Source organism: Aythya fuligula, chromosome Z (genome assembly GCF_009819795.1).
Source record: "Aythya fuligula isolate bAytFul2 chromosome Z, bAytFul2.pri, whole genome shotgun sequence".
In the NCBI taxonomy this organism is placed as follows: Eukaryota; Metazoa; Chordata; class Aves; order Anseriformes; family Anatidae; genus Aythya; species Aythya fuligula.
In genome coordinates, this window is record NC_045593.1 from 58,420,562 (window position 1) to 58,442,482 (window position 21,921).

Below are 21,921 nucleotides of genomic sequence, written 5' to 3' on the forward strand. Positions count from 1 at the left end.
TCCAATGCCTCACAACCCTTTCGGTAAAGAAGTTCTTCCTAACATCCAACCTAAAACTGCCCTGGCGCAACTTAAGCCCATTCCCCCTCGTCCTGTCACCAGGCACGTGGGAGAACAGACCAACCCCCACCTCACTACAGCCTCCCTTGAGGTACCTGTAGAGAGTGATAAGGTCGCCCCTGAGCCTCCTCTTCTCCAGGCTGAACAAGCCCAGCTCCCTCAGTCGCTCCTCGTAGGACTTGTTCTCCAGGCCCCTCACCAGCTTCGTCACCCTTCTCTGGACCCGCTCAAGCACCTCTTAACATCCTATCTTGACATCCTTTTCATATTATCTTAACATCCTTTTCATATTTTGAAGTCCAGAACTGTGCACAGTATTCAAGCTGAGGCTGCAGCAACACTAAATGTAGTGGGAGCATCACCTCTTTCAGCCAGCCGGCAATGCTGTGTGTACTATACCCCACAATACATTTTTTTTTCTCTTGGCTGCCAGAGCATGCTTCTGGTCTATGTTAAGCCTGTCATTTCAAGCACCCCCAGGTGCCTTTCTGCTGAGATGCACTCCAGCCACTCATCGCCCAGTCTGTACCTGTGTGTAACCTGGCTTGTTCCTTTATTGAACTTCATGCCTTTGCTAATCATGCAGAGCTCCCGTTTATGTAGAACCCTCTGCAAGGCCTCCTGTCTCTCCAGGGACTAAGCAGCATCTCCCATTTTCATGTCATCAGCAAACTTAATGAGGATACATTCTACTCCTGCATCTATGTCGTTGATAAAAATGTTAAATAGGACAGGCCCTAAAACTGAGCCACAGAGAACACCTCTGGTGACCTGCAATCAGCCAGGTTCCATTCACTACAACCTGCTGAGCCCTACCACTGAGCCAGTTCATCAGCCAGCATCACGTGAACAACTTGTCCAGAAGGATGCTGTGAGGGACGAAATCTAGAAAGATTACATCTCTTGCCTTCCCTTCATCTACCGAGCAGGTCACCTTATCATAGAAGGAGATCAGAATGCTAAGTCAGGAATTCCCTTTGAATCCATATAAAGTACAAGCAACCATATAAAAGGAATGTAGTCTAGGTAGATCTGCAGATAATCTGCTCAGAATATCAATTGCAATGTGTTTTTTTTTCTTTTTTTTTCTTTTCTTTTTTTTTTTTTTCTGCACTTGAAAACAAATTCAGTAGCTTTTTCTCCTAAAAGGAAAACTTCCAGCAAAAGTAGAGATTACAATAACAGGTCAAGACATAAACTTAACAAATTAACAATAGAGACAACTGAGGCGTTCCCATGGTGTAACTTTTAAGGGATTGAGAAATTTTGACGAAAATCTCTGCTTAATCACGGGGGAAAAGGACTTGTGCTGTCAAAGCTGTTGCATGCAGACACCCACTTGTGGAAGGATTCCCAAACCCTCGTTTCAGAGATCTTAGTCATCTGTGAAAGGTGCTTCAGTCAGACACTGAGACGGTTCTTAGCCTATTAAAACTAGTATTGCACTTGATACCACACAGTGTTCACTGTCCAACTACCCTACCTCTGATGTTTCAAAGAAGGTCACTGCAGAAAGAGACAAACAGCATGTTGTGTTTTCACGCTGATGTGCAGCCAAGATCCACCATGCTGTTTTCTCACTCCTCCTCCTTGTAAGAATAGGCAGAGAAAATATGATGTAAAAAAGGCTCATGATTTGACCTAAGTATGGGGAGATCACTTGTCAAATACAGGCATAGGCAAAACAAACTATGGACATGGAGATTAATATAATTTATTGCCTATCACAAGCAGACCAGAGCACTGAGAAACTAAAAGCAAACCAAAAACATCTTCTTCCCATCCACCCTCTTCTACCTCCTACCCCAGGCGGCACAGGGGGCTGCAGTCAGCCCCTGATGCTTTGTCTTCGCCACTGCCTCATGGTCACTCTCTGCCCCTGCTCCATGTGGGGTCCTTCCCAAAGTAAGCCTGCAGGGGCTGCCCACAGGCAGCAGCTCTTCAAGCACTGCTCCCACACGGCTCCGTACCACAGGGTCCATCCATCCCCCAGGAGCAAACTGCTCCAGTACGGGTCCCCCACGGGTGGGCGGCAGCTCCCCCCAGACCCCCTGCTCCTGTGTGGGCTCCTCTCCACGGGCTGCAGCTCCGGCCCGGGGCCTGCTCCACCGGGGGCTCCTCCACCCATGGGGGGGCTGCAGCGTGGAGATCTGCTCCCTGTGGGACCCATGGGCTGCAGGGGACAGCCTGCTCCACCCAGCTCCAGCCTCTCCCTGCACAGGCCACAGGGGAACCTCTGCTCTGTGCCTGAAGCACCTCTTGCCCTCCTTCTGCACTCATCTTGCGGTGTACTGGGCTGGTTCTCTAATGTTTACTCACTCCTCTTTCCCAGCTGCTGTCTCACAGCAGTTTTCCTTTCTTAAATCAGCTTTCACAGAGGTGCAACTAGTGTTACTTGTTGATTCAGCTCTGGCCAGTGGCAGGTCCCTTTTGGAGCTGACCGGAGCTGGTGCTGATCTAACGTGAGCCAGCTGCTGGGCTCTTCTTGCAGAGGTCACCCCCACAGCCTCACCTTGCTACCAAAACCTTGCTAAGTAAGCCCAACTCGTAGCCCTACCCCCTGTCTTAAAACCATTTTCAAAAAATACATCACATTCAAGTTCTGCAGGAGACATTTTCCTGTCCGATGCAGAAATCTGCAGAAAGCCTGGAACACATTATTAATGTAACACAATATAGATTTGATACAGCAGACATTCAACAAATTATGATTAATTCTTCGTGCATCAATAACAAATCAGTGAACCAAAGATTCATAGTAGTCTTTTTATTTTAACCTCCAAAATTACTCCAAATCTCTAATAATTTAGTTCCATGAAAATATTATTACATCTGTTGTTTGCATTGTTTCTTCAGAATGCAACTTGATTGAAGGAGAAGATCATGTGGAAGTGAATGGGGAAATTTTCCAAAAGCCTTTTGTAGAAAAGCCAGTTAGTGCTGAGGACCACAATGTTTACATTTATTATCCAACATCTGCTGGGGGTGGAAGCCAAAGGCTTTTTCGAAAGGTGAGGATAGTATGATAAGACTACGGAAATTGCATCTTGCTAAGTGACTCTATGCTTAGTTGTATTTTAATGACTATATAAAAGACAAACTTAATTCATGTAGAACGTGAAAGCAAAAATATAGACCCTCCCCCCCCCCTTTTGTTGTTCTTTTTTAAGCTGTAGATGTCCAACAGAATTGCAGAGTAGTTCTCTTCTGGCCTATAGACTTGTTTTGTTATGACCTGCCTGCATAAGAGTAGTGGCAGATCAGAGAAGTATATTTCAGGAAAACTTTAAGAATGAATGCTCCATTCAGTAGATTGTCAGTAATTGCCAATTCGTAAGGATAAAAGAAGCATACACTGTCAGTGCATTCGGAATGATCAAAATCTACTTGCTTTGTTTGTTACAGGAAATGTTTTATCAATAGAGGTATGGTATTTTAAGGCTTTTTACTGTTTCTCAAGTAGTAGCATGTGAGTTTATTAATAGAAAAATATTCATTTCAGATTGGCAGCCGAAGCAGTGTTTATTCCCCTGAAAGCAGTGTGAGAAAAACAGGCTCCTATATTTATGAGGAATTTATGCCTACAGATGGCACTGATGTGAAGGTATGACAACGGCGTGTTCTGATTTATATATAGAACAATCAAGTGCTTCAAGATTTTGTCAGTTTTAAAGATGAAAGTATATCATCATGTTGAGGATTAATTTTAATAAAGTGTTAATACAGTTCATAAGAAAAGAATGCCATTTTTTTCTATCTAAACACAGTAGTTGTGATATAGAGAAGTTTAGCATATGTTGTTAGAATCAAGTGCAGGAAGCTTATTACCAGGCACATTGTCTTTGCTTTTTGTGTTAATGTTAGAACAGTATGTACTTCCCAGTGTAAACCAATAGATGTTACCTAGATTTTTTGTCTGAATATGTAAAAATAATAATAAATTTGTAGCTGAAATATATTTTTACCGAATAAGGAAATCCTCTAATTTATAAAAAGTAACTTACTAAAATTATATAAAGTAATGCATTGATCTCACCTGTAATTATTTTTTTTACTCTTCATTTATTTTCTTAACAGATACAAAGATTAGGCACCATAAAAGAGTGATAGAATAGAAAGCACTAATGGAATAAATGTTATCTATGGACATTGAAAGTCTATGGAGATTGCTTGCTTTGTGTTAATTCAGGCTTTTTTAAGACCATCACTGAGCACATAAAACAAATACTTTCTCGTATGCATGAGATCAACATATTTAGACAAATAGTGGAAGTTAGAGTGTAAGATCTAATCCAGTCTTAGGCCAAAGAGGCCTTTTTATCAATTGCAGTCAACTTCTTCCACTTGGAGATACAAGCAAATTCCCCCAATTCTTTTTTTAATCTTTTCTACTTTCATGAGATAGATTCTTCATATGGTGCAACACTGTGCAGGAGGTTAATCTGGGTTTACAGAATTCTGTGTAAGAGACTTCTGCAACGTGTTTTTAAAAATAAAAGTTTCTAGCAACCTGAAGAGATGCATATGACTTGAGGGGCGGGGACTGTTTTGACTGTTATTATACTGGAGGCATCAAACAGCATCTGTGGACTTAAATGCTCTGTATAAATAATGGATTTTCTTCAACTAACAAGACTGTTAACCTTACATTAAGCAGTTTTACCCAACTCAGCCACTTACCTGTATTGACCTTATATCTGATATTCCTGTCATCTGTATTCTAATCTCAGTTTTCTAGTAGCTGAAGTATTACATTCATTGTTCATGCAAGAGATGCACATTCAGATTGTAGAGTATGTTGATAATAAGCCATGTCTTACAATAGTTATCTAAGACGTATTTGTTACCTTCTCTTTTTCAAATGATGTCCTGCACAACTGCATCTGAAAGCTATCTAAGGAAGCCTGCAGATGCCCCCTTAAATTTAAAGAGAAGCGAAAACCCACTACAGACTAGCCATGTCTAGCATACTTTCAATATCACTTTACAATCCCAAATCATCAAAAGGTGCATGGAACAGGTATGTCAGTGTAGATTTCTAGCCTTCATGCAAGAGGAAAGTCACAGCTAGTGTAGTTTCTTTGATTAAACCAGGCATTATTCTATTTCATAAGAACTAAGAATGGTCAAGATAGTATGAGAGTTCTTATAACAGTTTTCTTCAGTTCTGTTCAAAATCGGTTATAATGCTCAGCAGTATTTGCTATCATAAGCTTTGACCAAAAAAAAAAAAAAAAACAAAAAACTCAACTGAAACAGAACAGTCTTGTTTTCAAGTCACGTGACTGTCCCATTTACGGAGATCTGTTGACAAGTCTGTTCTAGTACAGGACCCAGTACTTGCTTGCAGTGAGCATTAAAATTGTAACAGTAGTTAGCGCACTCATTCTTGAAAACACCTGTCTTGTAATGCTAGAACCGGGAAGAATATTGCTTTGTTCAGTCTTGCCTAAAATATGAAAATATTTTTTAATAAAGAGAATCACTTAGTCCTGTAGCCAGGTTTCCACAGTCATCTAAACTCAAATCATCCTTGAATTAATCTGCTCTCAAAGTCCCACAGATGTTTTGGAGAGGAAAATGTTCTTCTTTGCCTCTGTATTGCCATAATTATGGAATTCATTTTTACTCTTCAAATGTCATGGTTTATTTTCTTCACTTGTGCTTCAACTTCATCCTAGGAGGTCAGTAAATAACAGATGCTCAGTGAATGCTATGCTGTTGAGGAAGGCACTTGAGAGCAAAATTATTAGTGATGACAGCTGCTAGTGTCTTCATAGAATCACAGAATGGCTAAGGTTGGAAGGAACCTCTGAAGGTCATCTGGTCCAACCCCCTACTCAAGCAGCAACAGTGTGATTGCAGTGATTATCACATTCGAGATAAATTTAGCAAGATGCATGGATACATGCAGTAGTGTAACTTAATTACAATAAATCAAAAGTTCCTGTTTTTCAATAAAGGTGTACACGGTAGGTCCAGACTACGCTCATGCTGAAGCCCGGAAATCTCCGGCTCTGGATGGCAAGGTAGAACGAGATAGTGAAGGAAAAGAAGTGAGGTATCCAGTCATCCTCAACGCAAGAGAGAAGTTAATTGCTTGGAAAGTATGCCTTGCCTTTAAGGTAAGCCGATTACTTTCCTATCTGATCAAACATTTAGTGCTAATTAATTGTTTACTACTTGAAACTTATGTAGACTTTAAATGTGCAGAGTCAGCGGTGATACATGTATTGTAGGCTCTGCATCCATAATAGGGTATATTGTAGACTTTGTGCAGAAGGTGAGAAGTTGAACTTCCACATTCACGTTTTTTTGTGTATAAAAATTCTTTTAATGCATTAACAAGTTTGGAGGGCTACTTATGTTGCATGAGCTTTGTATATATTCCCTCACGTTACTCTTGTGCTTTGCTAGTTCACATTGTATCTGTTCTATGCATAATATGGTCCCACATTTTGTTAATGTTTCTAATTAGGGAAATGCAACTTCACTAATCAAATTTTTGTAACTCTTATTTACCTAGTGTTTACACTGGGTCCAAATAAATGCTAATTTGGCATGGACATAGTTTTTCTTTAAGTGTTCGATATGTTCTATTTTTGAGTAATTTTAAGTTTATTTTGTTAAAACATCATTCATTCAGTCTCTTACTCTCACTTCAGCCTTCTTATTAAAAGGTGGTCTTTCAGTCTTTGTCATAACATGTAACTATGATAGTACTCTGGAGGGTGTGTGAACAGCTGTCACCTTGCAAAAGGGCTTTGAGCTCTGTTGAAATACTGTTTAACGTCCTGTGCTTACAGTGTCAGTACTGTGTCTGTATCAAAACTATCCTGTCAAATTCAAATTTGGACAATAATATTTTCATTGATGCATTACTATTTCTTGTGTGCCATCCATAAAAACAGCGCATAGCGGGAAGGTCTGTGGTCAGAAGGGGAATTTGCCATTGTTATCTAAGCTGTAGGTCTTGAAAGTTAATATAGTACATATGTGAACTTGACAAAAATAACAGAATTTATTTCTCATATCTTTTGCGAGTTCCATGTTAGGTTCACTCATGATATGCAAACATCTTCCTACTTATTAAATTTATACTCTCGACTTTAGCCTTCCTACATATCCTTAGAAAAATCAATATAATTTTTGGCATGCTTCTAGGTGAATAACATATTAAAATGTATTTAGAATATTAAAACCTAAGGAAGATGATCAATGACTTGAATTTTTTTTCCTTAAAAACAGCAAACAGTTTGTGGCTTTGATTTACTGCGTGCTAATGGACAGTCATATGTCTGTGATGTGAATGGCTTCAGTTTTGTGAAAAACTCCATGAAATATTATGATGATTGTGCTAAGATCCTGGGGTAAGAGTTTATTGATTTACTTCAGGAGTTTTGCCTATTGTATGTAACTATAGCCTATGTACTACTTACTCCTTATTCCTAAATTATTTAAAATTAAATGTTAAATTAAATAAGTAAAATATTTATTAAATCTCTAAATAAGCCCTCAATTAATTCCTTATTTCTAAAATCATCTGAAACACCTGAGTCTGGGTGTTTTGCAAACCCTGGAAGCTAAGTATTTCAAAAACAGGATTAAAGTTCTAAAAGTATTTGAGACTTTTTTTAAAGGAGAGAAGCATTTATGTGTTGCACTGGGAGCGAAAGAAGGTGTAACAATTTCAAGTTGCTATAGATGTTGAATTCTCTGAAAAAAGAAGTTATCTTAGAGTTTTTTCCTTGTTCATGCAGGGAATTGTAATATGATACAGTGAGAAGTAAATGGCAGATTTTTTTCCTCACTTTTTAAAATAAAATCTCAGATTATGCTAATTCAAGGTGCACTTTTTTCTTGTGGTGTTGCTGCTTTTTAATGTAGATATCAGTTTGAGGTTCACTATATTTTGACAAAACACTTGGGCAATAGAACATTATCAAGATTTAATAACCTTCTATATGCAGTGTTACCATTTTGTAGTTATCATCTTTATAGGTTTTTCCAGTTTTACCAGTGAATTTTTGAGAAATGAAATTACCACTAAAGCTACTAGTAACTCTTGGGTTAGAATGGCTTTCTGATTTTCAGGGACTTTTATTTAGATAATAGCCAGATATCTGAATATTTAAATGAACCAGACCAAGTCATATCCAAGTAATTCTTCTAGGAATTGGAGTTGAAAGACTGAAGTTTCTGAGGTATCCTGGGCTGTTAGGTTAGTGTTGTCTCTATAGCAGTTATAGTAGCTTTACATTGTTCAGTGATTTATTTTTTTTTAAATACAACTAAAAGAAAAATATGTATTTAGAGACTTATGGTTGATAGTACTCTAAAACCACATCTAGGAAAGTAAATGTATATAAATATATTTGTTTTGGATCTTGTTTACATTTACAAGCTTTTCTTTAAACTTAGTGTTGTTTTCTTTTTAACCCCTTTTTAGAAATATCATAATGAGAGAACTTGCTCCCCAGTTTCAGATACCTTGGTCAATTCCTTTGGAAGCAGAAGACATCCCTATTGTGCCAACCACCTCTGGAACAATGTAAGAGAATAGTAGCTATGCCTGAATTTTGTAAAACCCTAATGTAACTTTTGTGTGAATTTTTTTTTCTCTTCACAAGGTTTTCCCACTTTGGCCTATGAACGCTTGTTTTGTGTGATGAAAACAAGGAAGAAATCACAATTGCTATGCCAGCAATCAGAGTTTCTGATCCTTAGTCAAGCTGAGTATAGAACAGCAGATTTTTCAAGTGTAGCGTCTTCTGTGCATAGCCTCCTTCACTGCTAATCATTGTTCCAGCACCAACTTAATATGCGCTTCTAATAAACATGCTCTCTCATTTAATGAACCTCAATATCATTTTAAAAACTACTTAAAATAAATATTACCCAAGTAGTTACTCAAGTCTTAAAATCAATATTTCAATTTTATACCTCACGTCATTTTCAGTTAACCTTATATGCTTGCATATCCTTCTGTCACTCCTGTAGTTATGCAAGATAATGACAATTTTGTTTTGATTCATGGTGGTTTTAATAATAAATAAAAACTCCTCGCATATAGAATTGTGAAATATAACTCCTTTAAAATTTTAGGATGGAGCTTAGATGTGTTATTGCCGTAATACGTCATGGGGACCGAACACCAAAACAAAAAATGAAAATGGAAGTAAAACATCAGAAGTAAGTTGAATTTTGATTTTTAAAAAAAGAGTTTGAATTTAGAGTAAAGCTCATTTCTTGGGGATGTGCAAGCAATGAATTTAAGCAGAAATTGCATCATGAGTTATTTGTTGTTCACTTTTTTCTCTTTTAATGTAACTGATGTCTTTCCAGCTAATTAACAATCATGCATCTCTTCCTAACAAGACTGCCAAACGAGTTGTGCAGACTTCCTTCATCACATTATGTGCCTTGTAAACATTCCTGTGTGATTTTAATGAAAATGCATTTATCTCTATAAATGTCCTTATTCATAATCAGAATAGAATATTTCTATTTCACCATTTGACTAGGAATTCTGGCCTTCTTTTTATCTTACTGTTCTCCAGTCAGCTGTCATCTTACTGCACCACCTTTTTGTCTTTTGTCTAAGTTTTATTACTGTGTATTTCTGGTTGATAATTTAAATTAGCATTCATAAAGTGCAGTTTTGATAAAACGCACTTATTTGTGTTGGGAGTAGAGTCGTGTTCACAGATACTTGCAGAAAAGGTTGCATGATACTGCTCATTTTTTTATATTGTATGCTTCTGTTGAGGATTATTCTTGAAGGCTAAGAATACATGTAGCTGTATATTCCAATATTATGTCATTTGACACATAGAATTTCTTCCCTTCTTATCAATTAGTAAGTGAATAAGAAAATGTTTTGTACTCAACTTTCTCTACTATGTTGAAGATATTCTTGAGAAATGGGTTTCGAATAAAGGTTGACTTGAGCTCTGGACTTCGGATTTTAACATGCTTTTCCAATAAAGTTGTTAATTTCAGGCTACTTTAAGTTTAAAAGCCACTTGTTCAAGTAATATTTTAACTCATTGTGTTTTTTAATCAATATTCTTTCTCCTAAAGATTTTTTGATCTTTTTGAAAAATGTGATGGATATAAATCTGGAAAACTAAAACTGAAAAAACCAAAACAGTTACAGGTAAGTATGTCTTTATTTTCTTGCTTTGGTGTTTCATAACTAGAAAATTATTTATTTTAAGTTAGTTCTGTATTTGTTTTCTTTAGGAAGTGCTTGACATAGCAAGGCAACTCCTTGTAGAACTTGGGCAAAACAATGATTCTGAAATTGAAGAAAGTAAAGCAAAGCTTGAACAGCTGAAAACTGTGTTAGAAATGTAAGTGTCTAATTTGCAAAATGCTATGTGTGTTGCTGTTTGTCCTGTTTGACAATTACTGCTTCATTTGCAATGGTTATCAAATATGTTATGATATATTAATTGAAGCACTTGGGATGTCATGAAAGGACTAGAAAGAATGTCATGGATTAGGAGACCAGACATCTTGAGGGAGACCAGAGCTCCTGTTTTCTCCTTATATTTTTAATGGAATTTTTAATGGAATTGATTAAACAATCAGTTTATCTATCTTCCTAGTGTCTCAGTGTGCTACCTACTTGAAAGGACTAGTTTCTGTGCTCTCAAATTTTATTTTTTTTTTGCATAAGTACCTGGGTATAGGGTCTGCCTCTTAGCAGTTGTGTGAAGTCTAGAACCTGTAGCAGCTTTCACTGTGTGTACTGTCTCCTTATAGCAAACTTGGAGGATTCTCTATATGATTTTGTATATGAAGTCTGAAATATTTAACAGAAGAAAAAAAGTCTTCAAGGATTGATAAGGAGTTGGGATCTCAGAACTCTAAATGGTAGCAGAAATTTTTTAGAAATTGGGGCAAATGCAATTGTTCTTGAAATTTATGAAGATACTGAGTTCTGTTTGAGAACTTCCTTGGCTAGTAAAGCAGTGGCCATCTGCATTGCCAGATCAGATTCTAGATACTGGTAGCCCATGTATTTATGAATCTGAAAAACAATTAAACAGATTAACTATTCATGCAACCTGCAAATGCATAGGCATTGTGTTGTTTTTTTCAGTTTTATGTTCAAAGTGGTGAGAACAAGTATTGTATAATCATATTTGGAAGTGTTTCATCACAGAGTGCTTGATATTTCTGTAGTCATTCTGTGCTTGTTGAATACAGTTTGTTTTAAGACTGCTTTGCTAAAAGGTGGTTAAACACTTAAATCAATGACCAGTGTGGTTTTATGATATCCTGTTTACAGGAGCATGGCAGATTTAGATTTGTACAAGAAAATATTTTAAATGTTGTTTGTTTGTTTTCCCTCTTTGTTTTCCTCTCTCACTTCTTGTTCCTTCTTCAGGTATGGGCATTTTTCAGGCATAAATCGCAAAGTTCAGTTAACATATCTTCCTCATGGTTGCCCAAAGACTTCCAGTGAAGAGGAAGGTGTAGTATTACTTTTATGAATGTTAACTTAATATCATGTGTATTTACCTAGTAAATGACTAGTGTTATAGTATGTCTTGATGTTAAGAATCAATATGTTGATTTAAATGGATGTTTTTATTGATGGTAAACACTTACCAGTCTCTTAATCTACTGAATTGCACACAAATTAATGCGTTAAATTTGTATTCCAACGTTGTTTTTCTGTGACGGGAAAGTAGAGGTTAAGAAGATTCAGTAATTCATCAACCATGGTATCTTGGGGGGAAAGATGGGGAATTCCCACTCATCGTTTACTGATGATTTTAAAATGTTTCTAAGCGTTTTCTGGTCCTCGATCTGTATTCATTGACTGCAATAGCTCTCATCATTTAACAACCAATCTGTTCTAATTTTCTGACTTGATTTCATATTTGTTTCAGATTTCTTATTTAATATTTATTCACTAATGTTTTCTGTCTAATTCAACTACTTTAGGTTTTACTGTTTAAGTACCTGTTTAGTCCTCTAGTTCAGTATTTTTTTAATGTTAGAAAACTATTAAAGGTTCCTAATACAGAAGAGGTCATTTACTGCAGCCCTTTGTAGTCACAGTATTTTTGTTTATATGGAAAAAAAAAAAAAAGGAATTATAATATACTTTGCTACTAAACTCCTCTCTTTGTGTACAATTAGATAATAGAAGAAATGAGCCATCCCTGCTTCTGGTTCTAAAATGGGGAGGAGAACTGACCCCTGCAGGCAGGGTTCAAGCAGAGGAGCTTGGAAGGGCTTTCAGGTGTATGTATCCAGGTGGACAAGGTAAAAAGAAAACAGAAAAAAAAAAGTGTTGAATGGCATAGATCCCTTTTGAGTATAATAAAATGTAAAATGAGAATTTGAGCAATCTGTTTGTTTGGTAGGAGATTATGCTGGATTTCCTGGATGTGGTTTACTTAGATTACATAGCACTTACCGACACGATCTCAAAATCTACGCCTCTGATGAGGGACGAGTTCAGATGACTGCAGCAGCTTTTGCAAAGGTACTATGTCAAATTGTGTGTTTCCAGTTAAAAAAAAAAAAAAAAAGCTGATAGTCTCAAACTTTTTTCTTCTAAAAATTGATGGAGATTTGTAGTTTACAGAGGCTGTGTTTCCAAAGAAACTTGCTCTCAAAGATTGTTTAGTGATAGGTGGAAAAGTTTTCACTTAATGTGCCAGACATTGCAGACATAGTTTCATTATAGAGCTGTAGCAATATGCTTTAGTCCTTTTCAGTAATCACCTCCATAATAGAGAAACATTTTTACTTTGCACCTTGCTTATTTGTTTAGTACTTATTTTCTGAAATTATCCAAGAATTTTGTCAGAATTTCCTGACAAATTTTGTGTGTGATGAGTAAAAGCACAGGTGTTATAACTGATTTGAGGTAATGTATTCATTTTCCATGAGCATAAATTGCAATTTTCAGTCACTTCAGTGATTTGGATCAAAAGATCTGGAGTTCAAAAAGCAATATTTACATTGAGACCATCTTTCTCTTACTGATTTGTAACTTTACAGAGGAAATGAGAGAGTTTGAAACCTATCAGAAATGTAGACTTAATAAACTACTTTGAAAATTTTTAAATGGGATTTTTTTTTTTAAAATGTGTTTTTTTTTTGTATTAATAGAAATAATTCCTTTAAAAGTTGTTACAAGGATATTTTTTAATTTTTAGCCTGTCAAAACAGCTTCTCAGTAAATAATATGTAGTGGCAATACCACATCTTGATGTATTGTAGGTAATTATTTTTTATTATTTTTGCTGTGAAATAAACATTTTGTGGTGGGATTTAAGAAATAAGGACTTTTTTTTGAGTAAAAACATGACTTTAAAATAATTATTAATAGAAAACATTTTTAGATAAACTTCTATAATAGAAAAACTTCTTGTTTAGGAAAAAAAAAAAACACTTTAGAAAAACTTATATTAATTGAAAACAATTTAGAAAAACTTTCTACACCTATAATGTTTGCTAAAATGTTCCTTTACCCCTCCTTATGCTAGGCAAATTTCTCTCTTGCTGCTCCTTCCAAATAGCCTTTTGCATTTATAATACTTCTTAGTAATTTATTCACTTCCTTCTGGCAGTGATAAGGATTTTGAATTGTGTAAGAGAACTTGGACAGTGCAATCTTTACAGAAAGACTTCCTTAGGTGAATGATTTTCAGCAATAATACGGAGTGTTAGAGTGGTTTGAGTTAGAAGAAGCCTGTGTAGGTAATGTAGTCCAACTGCACACAAAACAGCGTCAGCTTGAATGATGTTGCTCATCATTGTATCTAGTCAAGTTCTGAATATTTCCAAAGATGGAAATTCCATGGCCTCTCCAGGTTTTTAATCCCACTCCTTCATTGTCAGGTAATCTCTTTTTTTCACAAAAAAAAACAAACAGTAACACATCCCTAACTTCTTCACCTTCAGTGTGTTCCCTTTTAATCCATGATAACCTTCTGTATGACTTTCCACATGTCAGAATGCACTGCTTTTGTGCTTTGAGGAGGTTGTCCTTAGAGACAGCTGTCCTGGGCACCTTTGCCATTCAGGACACTCTTCCATGGGAGTGCATGAACAAGCTTAAATCTCCTCATCAGAAGGGCTTTCTGGTAAAATTGTTTATTCTCTAAGGATCTGTCACAATATCATGGTTTCTGTTACCAGAGCTGCCACTGACTTTCACGTTCCTGATACATCTGAGAAATAGATTGAGGAGAGTGCCTCAGCTAGATAGATATTTTATCAGTATCCTGTGTCACAGAATTGTCCTGAATATCTCCAGAATCTGGAGCACCTGTCCCCTGCAATATTGCCCATGCATTGAGGTATTCAGGATTAAGGGTCCCAGTATAAAACAGGACCTGCAATCAGGAGACATTCTTCACTTTTCTTAATAAGGCTTCATCTATTTTCTGCTTTTAGTTGGGTGGTCTGTAGCAGAGGCTCGCCGTGTTCTTACGTGATCTTTTGATCTTTACCCATAACGTCTCAGCTTTCTTGTTACAGGTTCCAAAGTAAAGCTCTCAGTGGTCAAGCCACTCCTTTAAATATAACCCAACTCTTCCTCCTTGCCTTCCTGGCCTGTAGCTATAGCAGAGATCCATTCATGCGAGCTGTTCTGCCATATCGCTATTACCTTTGCAAAATTAAACCTTTGCAAGTGTTCAGAATTTCTTTTCCTGTTTGTTTCTGTCCTACATGTGTTGTTGTACAGGCACTGGAACAGGTTGACCAGAGAAGTTGTGGATGCCCCATCCAACCAAGGCCAGACTGGATGGGGTGTTGAGCAGCTTGATTTTAGTGGAAGGTATCCCTGTCCATATCAAGGCAGTTGGAACTAGACGAGTTTTAAGGTCGCTTCCAACCTAGACTCTTCTATGGTTCTGTTGTTTCATCCATCTGTCCTGCTTTCTCTTCCATTAGCAGGATTGAAGAAACATCACTCCATTTCCTTTCTTATCCCAGAACCCTTCAGTAGCCAGAAGAGTTACAAAAGTTTCTAGCCACTTCCATTTTGGAAGTCTCCATCCACCTGTAGTTCAACTACATATACTCTATACAATACTCTCATACAATACTCTTTGAATGTTGTGCCATGCCACACAGGGTTTGGGCTTTGTAGGGTCTCTGCAAAGAGATTGTGTGTGTCCAGTCTGTCTTCCCCGATGCTATTCCATCTCTTCCCATAGTACCTTCCTCTGGTAACTCAGCACCTGACCCTGACCATGTTCCCCCCCCTAAGTCAGGACACTATTGCTTTCCAGCCTGAGGGAGAGGCACCATGCACTCCCTGCAACCCAAGACCTGAATGGCTGTGGCGCTTCTGAGATGCCAGTATTACCTGAGCTCATGATGGGGATCATGCTGCATGGCAGGGCCAAGTCTTGTACATAAGCAACTGATATAATCTTGAATTTAAATTAGTATTTTGAGTGGGTTTTTGATTGTTTGTTTTTAAGATACTGTTACTTTCTCATGCTTGTCTGATTAATTATATTATTTGCTTCAGGGTCTACTGGCCTTAGAGGGTGAACTGACTCCTATTCTTGTCCAGATGGTAAAAAGTGCTAACATGAATGGTCTGTTGGACAGTGACAGTGATTCTTTAAGCAGCTGTCAGCATCGTGTTAAAGCAACGCTCCATGAAATTCTCCAGAGAGACAGAGAATTTACAGCTGACGACTATGATAAGGTTAGAATATGATTAGTTTTCAATGAAATGGAATAAATAGACAACAAAATATTTGCATTAAGTTAACAAACAGTAATTTTATGTATCTATTTTGAAAAATCATTTGTGTTTGCAAATAGTCTTGAACTAAAAAGGTAGCTGTAGCAATTGTGGTATCAGGTATTTCGATCTGTCTTGTAATTTAAGTAATAAGAATAGTTACAAACTTTGAAATAGGAATATACATGTACTTGTTGGTAGGGACCACATTAGTAAATCATCTTCACTTCAATTAATTTTTTTTTTGATTATTCAAAAGATTATACTTTTTTTTCTAATTGTAACTTTGACTGTATTTAATATTACAAAATGTACTACCTACATCCTACAAGGCCTTTTTACTGACTATAAGAATACTAAAATGCAGAAAAACGGTAGAATAGTTCCTAATCAGTGAAAGAAAATGCTGATGTAGTACAAAAACACACATAATTGTTCATGGTTTTAAATTTAAGTACTATTTGTTATAGTTAAGAAACTTTTCTTTTTTTTTTTTTTTTTTTCTCTTTCAATTGCCTTTACCCTGTCTGGTATAACAGGTAAAAAAACAAGTCCTCAAATGTTGTCCCTTAAGTTTAAAACTGATGTTTTTTAAAAGGTGATGCTTTCTAAAGGAGAGCAAATTATTGAAAAATAATTTTACTAATTACATGTTTGCTCTATGTGGATTGAAAGAATCATCCAAACCACTGCATAAAATGGATTCAGCAGTACTCTGAGGAAAGAGAGGGTTCGAGGTTTCAAAGATTTCTTTTTCTTCATTAGCACCTTTATTTTTGCTAAAAGTGGGAATTTGAAAAGTGACTGAAACTATATAACATTCTCTTCTAAAATAGTCACTGAAAGTAACTAACCTTTGAAATTAAAAAGTGATATCATCTTTTCTGTTGTTTGTTTGGCTTTTTTTTTCCCCACTTACCTGCAATTTGAAAAAACAATGTCTTTTCTTTCCCTGTGCCAGAGCACTGTTCTTATTGATGTAGTTTGTCATGATAGGGAGGTAGGGACTGCTTACTATTAGGTAGCAAGTAGAAGCTTTCTATTTCCAGATTATCCTATGCATTTGAGGAAACTGTGGAGAGAGTGCAAATATGTATGTATATTATATAGCTAAATTATTTTTAATATCGTTTTTTTCATACTTCAGTTTATGTAGACCTTTTCTGAAAAAATAAGGCTAAAGCTTCTGTACATGGACATAAACTACTTTACTGACACCAGCTTAATGGAGATAATGTGTAATTTCTACAGTTTCTATGTAGTTTCCTTCAGTCAGGTCTGAAGGACATCTTGTAATATATGTGCACTTAAATATTTTTTTTGTCTGTGTTCATGTGCTGCAGTCCCGTAGAACAAAAACCTAAACCAGAAAGAATCAATTTTTTTTTCCAGATACCTGCTTCGTCCTTCCAGTTATGTTAAGAAGGGTACTCTATAGAGAAAGATGTATTTTGTGAGACATGTAGCCTAACTATAATGTTTCTTATGAAAGTTTTGGTAAGTGTTTAAATGCAACAGTTACTTGAACGAAAGTTATGGAAAATTGCTAAGCATATACAGATCTTAAATATCCTTGGAATTTTCATGTCTTAGAACAAAGAAGAGTTTTAGGAACTCCTGAAACTGCTCATGTTTATTACACGGAAGTAGTTATTTTATGAATTTATCACCTTTGAATTTCTAGTAAATTGTATTACCTTTCAATATATTTTTATTTCTTAATTCCTCAGAGGGTGTAAATCATTAAGAAATTGTTTCAAAAATCACTAACAGCCTACTTGAATACCTTTCACATGATTCTTGGAATCTTTAGTACGTTCCATCTTATTTCTATCATTCTTTTGAATCTAATCAGTTTGTGTTTATCTCAAATTGCAGCTTACTCCATCTGGAAGCATCTCATTGATAAAATCAATGCAGTTTATTAAAAATCCTGTAAAGACATGTGACAAGGTCTACTCTTTGATCCAGAGCTTGACTTCTCAGATTAGGCAAAGAATGGAAGATCCAAAGTCTGCAGGTACTTAAACATGTTTGTAGCTGTATTTAGTTTCTCTTGTTTGCATTTGAGAGCGTTATAATGTAGCCCTTCTATAGTAAACTGGCTTTTAGCTGAACTTCATTCAACAATGGCATATGGATTTTTACAATCTGATTCACTGTGCATAATATTACAGTAAAAAACAGGAGAAACACATGGTCATATTGCAGGTAAGGGCTCTTTGTGGTGTTCGGAAGTTCAGGTTAGTTCTCAAACATTTACAGAAATTCTTGGCATAATTATTTGAAATGCAGCAGTCCATGGAAAGAAAGGCAAAACAGATTCCAATAAAACTATTTAACACAGGTACATATTTGTATTTAAGTGTCTTTGCTGAATATCTGTTGTTTGTTATTTGATGCATAATAATATTGTATAGAAAGATACTTTGTATTAATGGTGGTGAACCAACAATACAGGAAAACTAGAGCTGGAACTGGCCACAATGCTTTTTTGGTACTAACTAAATACTGGAATATTTGGTATCAATCTTCTTTGCAGTGTGTTGCAATGCAAGCATCTGTTGTTTTGAGGTTGAGGCATAAAAGTGTCATGCATAAGTAGTATCACTGTTCTTTGTTTGGTCTAGTCTGCTGTCTTATGAATGAGATAATCCAACCTGTCTACCAGTCTCTTGGCTTTTGCTTTTGACAACTTTATTACATGACCAGTGCTGTAGGACACTTTATTCTTGGTGCTGTAGCTTTGTCTAAGTGTAAGGGGTGCAGTTCTACAGGGAAACTTTCTGCTGTCTTGATGTGGCTAGATGTTTTTACCAGTAAAATTAACCATATGCACATGTATTCCCTCTTATTGGAAGTAGTAGAGTTAATTTATTTTATCTCTTTAATATATTTTAAAATTGTTTTCAGCAGTTACTACCATGCAATTACTTTTTTTCTCTTGTTATTTGGATGCTGCTAATTACTTACATGAGATATGTATTTATCCAGATATTCAGCTGTACCACAGTGAAACACTAGAACTGATGCTGCGCAGATGGGCCAAGCTGGAAAAAGACTTCAAAACAAAGAATGGAAGATACGATATTAGCAAAATTCCTGATATTTATGACTGTATAAAGTATGATGTACAGCACAATGGCTCCTTAAAATTGGAAAACACAATGGAGTTATACAGGCTTTCAAAGGCTTTAGCTGACATTGTGATCCCTCAGGTAAATATTTTCAGTTATTAAATGGATTACTTGCAGAATTAATGCTTTACCAAACTGTGTGAAAGATGTCTACTTTGTATTTTCTATTGAAGGTCATTTTAACTTCACATCTTATTTTCTGGTAGGAAGCAGATTGTTTTGTTTTAGAAAGATTTTATTTCAGAATTCATTGAAGTGTGTTCACAGTGGTTTTTTTCTGGCAGTTGATACTGTGAACATGTCTGCTTTTCCTACTGCAGTGTATTAAGGTGAATTGTCTCATCACAGCCATTATTTACAGATTTAAGTGGAGACCGTGTGATCAACTGTATATTCTTAAATCACATGTAATTTCATTCTTGCTGCTTTTAACAACTTCATTTTCAGGCTCTCTGCAATTGATGCTGAATCCTGGTCTATCTAACTTACCTTGTCTTAAGCAACTGAAATTTTAAAGGACTTTTCTACTGCTTCAAAGTGCTAACACTCCCTGATAAAAACACCTTAAGTTTCACAGAATTTAAGGCCAGGTGTAGACAAGTTAAATTTCCATGTACTGCATGTACTGTAATTCAGATTATCTCTAAATGATGTAGGCTACAGGATATGAAATTGTATTGTAATATCCTGTGCATGAAGAAGTGATTTTCTGTGTTATCTCAAACAGGAAAAAGGCAAACCCCTTTTTACTTGAAGGGAGAGGTCAGTATTTGATTATAATAACATTAAACAAAACAATTTGCAGCCAGAGAAAAGTAATAGATGGCTAATTATATTTAATATACAAGCCTTGAATTAGAAGATGTTTTGATCTTTAACTGATTTTTAAAAGTCAATTCCTTCTTATGCAGGAATATGGTATTTCTAAGGCTGAAAAACTAGAGATTGCCAAAGGTTACTGCACTCCTCTAGTTAGAAAAATACGTTCTGACCTTCAGAGAACTCAAGACGACGATACTGTAAATAAGCTTCACCCTCTGTAAGTCTTTATTTTTTTTTATATGGTTATGTTAATTTCTGTTAGACTTACTGGAGATACTCCATAGCTTTCATACTTGAGACATCTTACTAGTTCAGAATAATTTAAAACATATGACTCATTTATTAGTCGACAGCTATTTCTAAAATAGGGATACATCTCATTATGGTCTAATTAGATTTCTTTTTCTTTTAAGTTACTCTAGGGGTGTTATGTCCCCTGAACGCCATGTTCGTACACGACTATATTTCACCAGTGAAAGTCATGTCCATTCCCTCTTGTCCACCCTTCGTTATGGTGCCTTATGTGATGTAAGTTGAACACTTTTTCTGTGAAAGCTGTGGTATTTTATGAGGAACCAAAAAGATCAATTTTTACTGAAGATGTATTAATTGAAAGCTTAATTTTCTAAAATGGCTTTGGAAATTATCACACTTTTTTAAACATTTGGTTTCTTGTTTAATATGCAGAGACATATTTCAAACTCATAGGGTGATCATTGGAAAACAGCATGCTCCTTTAAAATGAGTTCCATTGGTGTGTTCAGCTATATATGTTATGGTCTCAAAGGGGGTTGCAAAGGAAAGATATATATATTTTTTTGTCTTCTGTTGCCACCTGTTATTATTACCAACTTTTTTCTGATCAAATTATCTTATTCGGGCTTCTCTGAATTGACTTTTGGATTGGCTTATTTTTGGTTACTGGAATATTGTCAAGAACTTTCTACTTGGCTTCAAGAATGCTCTTGTAGGGCAAAGTTCCTGCTGTTCAGTGGACTGTCTTTCTTTCCCATACTGGTGTAGAATACTTTGAAGGTGCTGCTTTATTCTCCATCTGATCAGCTTTGCAACCTAAGACCAAAACAACAAGCTCTTCAGATTCAGCAGTTAACCAGCTGAGCTCATGGACAGAGGACAGTGTAGCACCACAGAGTCTACGTAGATGTTTCTGAGACATTGTGATTAAAGTAATATTTTTTGAAATAGCTACATATATATACTTGCTTCTGGTGACAGATGAGTAAACTCTTTGGTGCAATAAGCATTTTTAATCCTTGACCTCTGTGACATGCTACAGCAGATACACCCATAGTTTGTTTTTTTTTCATAATTAGTGAACCTTTGTTTTAGAGCATGAAAAAGGTGAATATTCACTTTAAGTAACTCAGAATATGATGCTTACTCTTCTGCTATACTTTAGAAGTACCCCGTGTCTGTTTAACTGCTATAAAGATACCTAGAAACATTTCCCACAATATACTATTTGATGCAAGTTTATTGCAGAGTCCAAGATTCTCATAAGGAGAATATAAAATGGTGCTTCTGTCTACAGTGTATATGTCATTATTAACAAAATAACATAAAAGATATACTGAAATAAATTGTGAAAAGTTCTGATCTCCACTTCCCGTTCATTTGATGAGTAATTTTGCTTCACTTTTTTCTAGTTGTGTCTCAGGTTTTTCGTTAGCTATAAAGAGCTTCATACTGCTTCTGTGAAAGTAAAAGCCATATAAATGGGAGAAAATTGAAATCATCAGTCTTTCTAAAGAAAATTGCTAGCTTTTATTTGTCGAGATGCTAATTTTTTTTTCTCTTCATAAGGAATCAAAAGATGAACAATGGAAACGAGCTATGGATTATTTAAATGTTGTCAATGAACTCAATTACATGACACAGATTGTTATCATGCTTTATGAGGATCCAAACAAGGTATTTAAAATGGACGAATGTCTTCAGAAATGAGTAATGCTAAGCTATGTATTAAAGTGTAAATCTATTTACTATTTTCTTTAGGAACTTTCTTCAGAAGAACGTTTCCATGTAGAGTTGCACTTTAGTCCAGGAGCAAAAGGCTGTGAGGAAGATAAAAATTTACCAGCTGGTTATGGATACAGGCCTGCCTCCCGAGAGGTAATAATTATATCTTTCTTTAAAGCAAAA

The 21,921-nt window shown here is 36.0% G+C and overlaps 1 protein-coding gene across 11 annotated transcripts in view; it reads left to right on the forward strand.

Annotated features, from left to right (window-relative positions):
- Positions 1-21,921, forward strand: part of PPIP5K2 (diphosphoinositol pentakisphosphate kinase 2) — a 51,484-nt gene that overhangs the window by 13,163 nt on the left and 16,400 nt on the right. For all 11 annotated transcript variants that reach the window (XM_032206730.1, XM_032206729.1, XM_032206735.1 and 8 more), the window contains exons 6-23: positions 2,917-3,071; positions 3,563-3,664; positions 6,024-6,185; positions 7,309-7,430; positions 8,510-8,611; positions 9,166-9,252; positions 10,144-10,219; positions 10,306-10,415; positions 11,459-11,544; positions 12,220-12,345; positions 12,447-12,568; positions 15,578-15,760; positions 17,678-17,819; positions 18,794-19,017; positions 19,848-19,975; positions 20,172-20,286; positions 21,583-21,690; positions 21,775-21,891. In XM_032206730.1, coding sequence (XP_032062621.1) covers positions 2,917-3,071; positions 3,563-3,664; positions 6,024-6,185; positions 7,309-7,430; positions 8,510-8,611; positions 9,166-9,252; positions 10,144-10,219; positions 10,306-10,415; positions 11,459-11,544; positions 12,220-12,345; positions 12,447-12,568; positions 15,578-15,760; positions 17,678-17,819; positions 18,794-19,017; positions 19,848-19,975; positions 20,172-20,286; positions 21,583-21,690; positions 21,775-21,891 — 2,267 coding nt within the window. The remainder of the gene's footprint in view (positions 1-2,916; positions 3,072-3,562; positions 3,665-6,023; positions 6,186-7,308; positions 7,431-8,509; positions 8,612-9,165; positions 9,253-10,143; positions 10,220-10,305; positions 10,416-11,458; positions 11,545-12,219; positions 12,346-12,446; positions 12,569-15,577; positions 15,761-17,677; positions 17,820-18,793; positions 19,018-19,847; positions 19,976-20,171; positions 20,287-21,582; positions 21,691-21,774; positions 21,892-21,921) is intronic.